Consider the following 3,362-nt stretch of genomic DNA (forward strand, 5'->3'; position numbering starts at 1 on the left):
CAGAACCAGTGAGGGATTAAATATCAGCAGAACCAGTGAGGGATTAAATATCAGCAGAACCAGTGAGGGATTAAATATCAGCAGAACCAGTGAGGGATTAAATATCAGTAGAACCAGTGAGGGATTAACCGAACTTTGTGTTGAGTTTTACTGACTCAAACTAACTCATCAGATTATAACAGAATAACTCAACCAGACAGGAAACAGAAAGAAGACTCTTACTTTTGAGGAACTGAAGGAGGGAGTTTTCCTGAACCGGGTCGGCCTGCTCCTCTTTAGAGTCCGGTTCGGACTCGACATCCTCGGCTCCGTTCTGCACAGAAAACATCAGAAGGTTCATTACTGAAACTGAGAGAAGCTTGTTGTCTTTGTGCTGGAGCTGAGGATTCTGGGATTTGTAGTTTTATTTGGTGCCAGAGGCAGACTGGACTGAGGAGGTTCTGGTTTTCTGAACAATCAGAACTTTATTTTTTTCTTTCCACATATGATGGAAAAACTAGGAAAAAAATCATGAAGTTAAATGGAAGAAAAGCTTGAGTTGAAGCTGATGAATCTGTTTTTGTTTTCCTGTTTCACTTCCTGTTTACGTGTCAGAACCACAGTAAACACTAACAGCTCTTTAATGGGCTGGTGGGGGTTCTGATTGGTTTCAGAACCTCCACCTTTTTCACTGTTGGAGTTAAAACAAAACCCAGGACCTGTCTCTGCAGGTTTGTTTGATCAGATCCAGGTTCTGATCCGCTTCAGGAAGATTTGTTTTGAAAAGATATTTCTCAGCTCAGTTCCGGACCGGTGCCAGACTGTTGCATCACTCAGAACATAAAGCCCTGTTTTTAAAAACAACAAACTCGTGTTTAACTTTCAGTTTGAACCAATCTGAGATCCAGCTGTTTTTAGTTTAATCTGATGGAAAAAACACAACAATCAACTGGTTTCATCAGAAACGTTTGTTCTGATTAACAGGAAGTTTCAGGTTCTGTAAAGATAAAAACTTTATTTAGTTTGATGAGCTGAGACAGAGTCAGCTTCGTGAAAATGATCCTCAGAACTCGCTTCGTTTAACAGAAACACATCTGCAGAGTTTAAACTTTCTGTTTTTAACTAATCCAAACTTCCTTCAGCTCAAAAAGGAGGAGGAGGAGGAGGAGGGTCATTACTCAGAACTGATATCAGCTCACCTGGAACTCGTTTCAGAAACAGGAAACCTGCCAGAATCTGTTGTGAGTTCCTTCTGGTTTCTGGTTTAGTTTTGTTCCCTGGCTGTGGAACACTGGACCAGCTCTTTACCCTCACTAGGGTCCTCCAGGGGTCCTGGGAGTTTGGTCCAGTCTACATGTGTTTTACGGACTTGGAGAAGGCATTGGACTGTGCTGCTTGAGGTACACTGTGGGGGTGCTACATGAGTATGTGATTGTGGGTCCGTTGTTACGGGTCATTCAGTCTCTGTACAAGTGGTGAGAGTTTGGTTCTCACTGCCGTCAGTAAAATCGTACTCACACCCTGATAGTCCAGTAGACTCGGTCCGATTGGGGACCAAAACTGTAAGCTTGGTTTACATTTTCTGTTGGTGCGGTTTGAATTCACACTGCACTTTATCAACCGAACCAAACCCTGTGAACAACCTGTTCCCACCCTCACCTGTGGGGGGCGCTGCACCAAGAACCACTGAAGGAATCAACATGAAAACCTCAGAAGAAGACATGGACCAGCTTCCTTCTTCCAAAATGTAAACAAACAGTAGTAACGTTACATTTTAGTGGTTATAGGGTTTATTTTTTGTTTTTAAATGTGCTAAACAGTCTTCATCAATGAGCTCAGCATGACAGGAAGATGAGGCGGAACCATGGATAATCTTGTTTTTACACAAGTCGGCTGAGGAAGCTCCGTGTTAATCCAGTAGGAGCGCGTCCAGCTCCAGAGACATGATGTCCACCTTATAAAGTCATCCAGTGAGGTTTTTACACCATATAAGTACATTTAATACTGTTATTACTCAGAATGTTATGTGGTATAGTCCACTTCCTGCTGTTGGAGTGGTCTCTGGTCCGCGTAGCGTTCACACATGCAATCGAACCGCACCAGAGTTCGTTTCAATCGAACCGAGACCTAGGTTTCAGGCGGACCAGAGTTCGATTTTTTGGTCCGAATCGGAGTTCGATTACGTGTTCACATCTCAACGAACGAACCGGACTTTCCAGGCAAACYAACCAGAGTTCGATTAAATGGGACTAAAGAGTGCAGGTGTGAACACAACCTACGTCAGACCCCTTCAGAGTGGGAGTTGGACTCAGGGCTCCTGTTCTCAGAGACTCTGTTCATAACTTACATGAACAGAATTTCTCGGTACAGCCAGGGCCAGAGAGAGTCCGGTTCTGCTGTTTGCAGATGATGTGGTTCTGTTGGTGTCAGAAAAGGGTGGATTGTTCTCTCTAGGTTGGGGGTGAAGTTCTTTTTGTTGAGACTGACAGACGGACCGGTGCAGCTTCTGCAGTTTTGTGAGCTCTGTACCAAACTGTGGGAGGAGACCCCCAGGAGTCCTCCCAGAAGAGCTGGAAGAGGTGGCTGTGGAACAGGAGGTCTGGACCTCCCTGATCAGGTAAAACCAGCATGTTACAGGTGTGGAGGACCAAACCCAGGAATGCACCCTGACAGGAAGAATCACTGAAACAGAAATGTTGCTTTGGCTCCAAAACTAACCTAAAACACAGAAACAGACACGTATCTACTTCTACCTGCCAGATCTTCCAGTTCAGTTTGTTGGAAGGAGTTTGACAAAGACAGAGCTGCTCAAACATCGGTTTTTTGATCATCTCTGATTCTAATACCAGAGAACCAGCTGAAGTGTGGCGACATCTTTAGCCTCACCTCTTTGGGCATGACTCTGGGGAAGAAGAAGTACGGCAGGGCAGTGATGAAGAGGAGGCAGGAGGCCACCAGGAAGCCCAGCCACCAGGCCCCGACCCAGCGGAGGTCCTCCTGATCCAACGGGATCTCATCTGAAAAACAGAACAAGCCCAGGAGTTCCTCCTTGTTCAGACCGTCTCAGCTGGAACCCGTTTCCTGAAACTTTATTTAAAACCCAGGAGCTGCAGGTTTATCTGAGTTCACTCCACAAGTTGTGTTGGAGCCGATCTGAGCTGCTTGTTGGGACACGACTCGTTTAACGGTTCAGACTAACGCCTGGTCTCAGTTTTTGTTTTCTGTCGGATCATCAGACAACAGATTCTGTGAGAAAATACTTCACAAACACCCTGGTTTTAAAAAAAAATGATGCCTGAGGAGATGCCTCCACCTCCATGAAGAACATCTCAGTATGTGCGTGTGTGTGTGTGTGTTTGTGTGTGTGTGTGTGTGTGTGTGTG

General features: G+C 45.2%; 1 protein-coding gene across 1 annotated transcript in view; it reads right to left on the reverse strand.

The window, feature by feature from the left end:
* slco2b1 (solute carrier organic anion transporter family, member 2B1) overlaps positions 1–3,362 on the reverse strand; it is a gene marked incomplete in the record, with an annotated part of 21,637 nt that overhangs the window by 7,059 nt on the left and 11,216 nt on the right. Inside the window, 2 exon segments of the mRNA XM_014012150.1 lie at positions 223–313; positions 2,866–2,996. Coding sequence (XP_013867604.1) covers positions 223–313; positions 2,866–2,996 — 222 coding nt within the window.

The sequence above is a fragment of the Austrofundulus limnaeus genome, unplaced genomic scaffold, assembly GCF_001266775.1.
Source record: "Austrofundulus limnaeus strain Quisiro unplaced genomic scaffold, Austrofundulus_limnaeus-1.0 Scaffold89, whole genome shotgun sequence".
In the NCBI taxonomy this organism is placed as follows: Eukaryota; Metazoa; Chordata; class Actinopteri; order Cyprinodontiformes; family Rivulidae; genus Austrofundulus; species Austrofundulus limnaeus.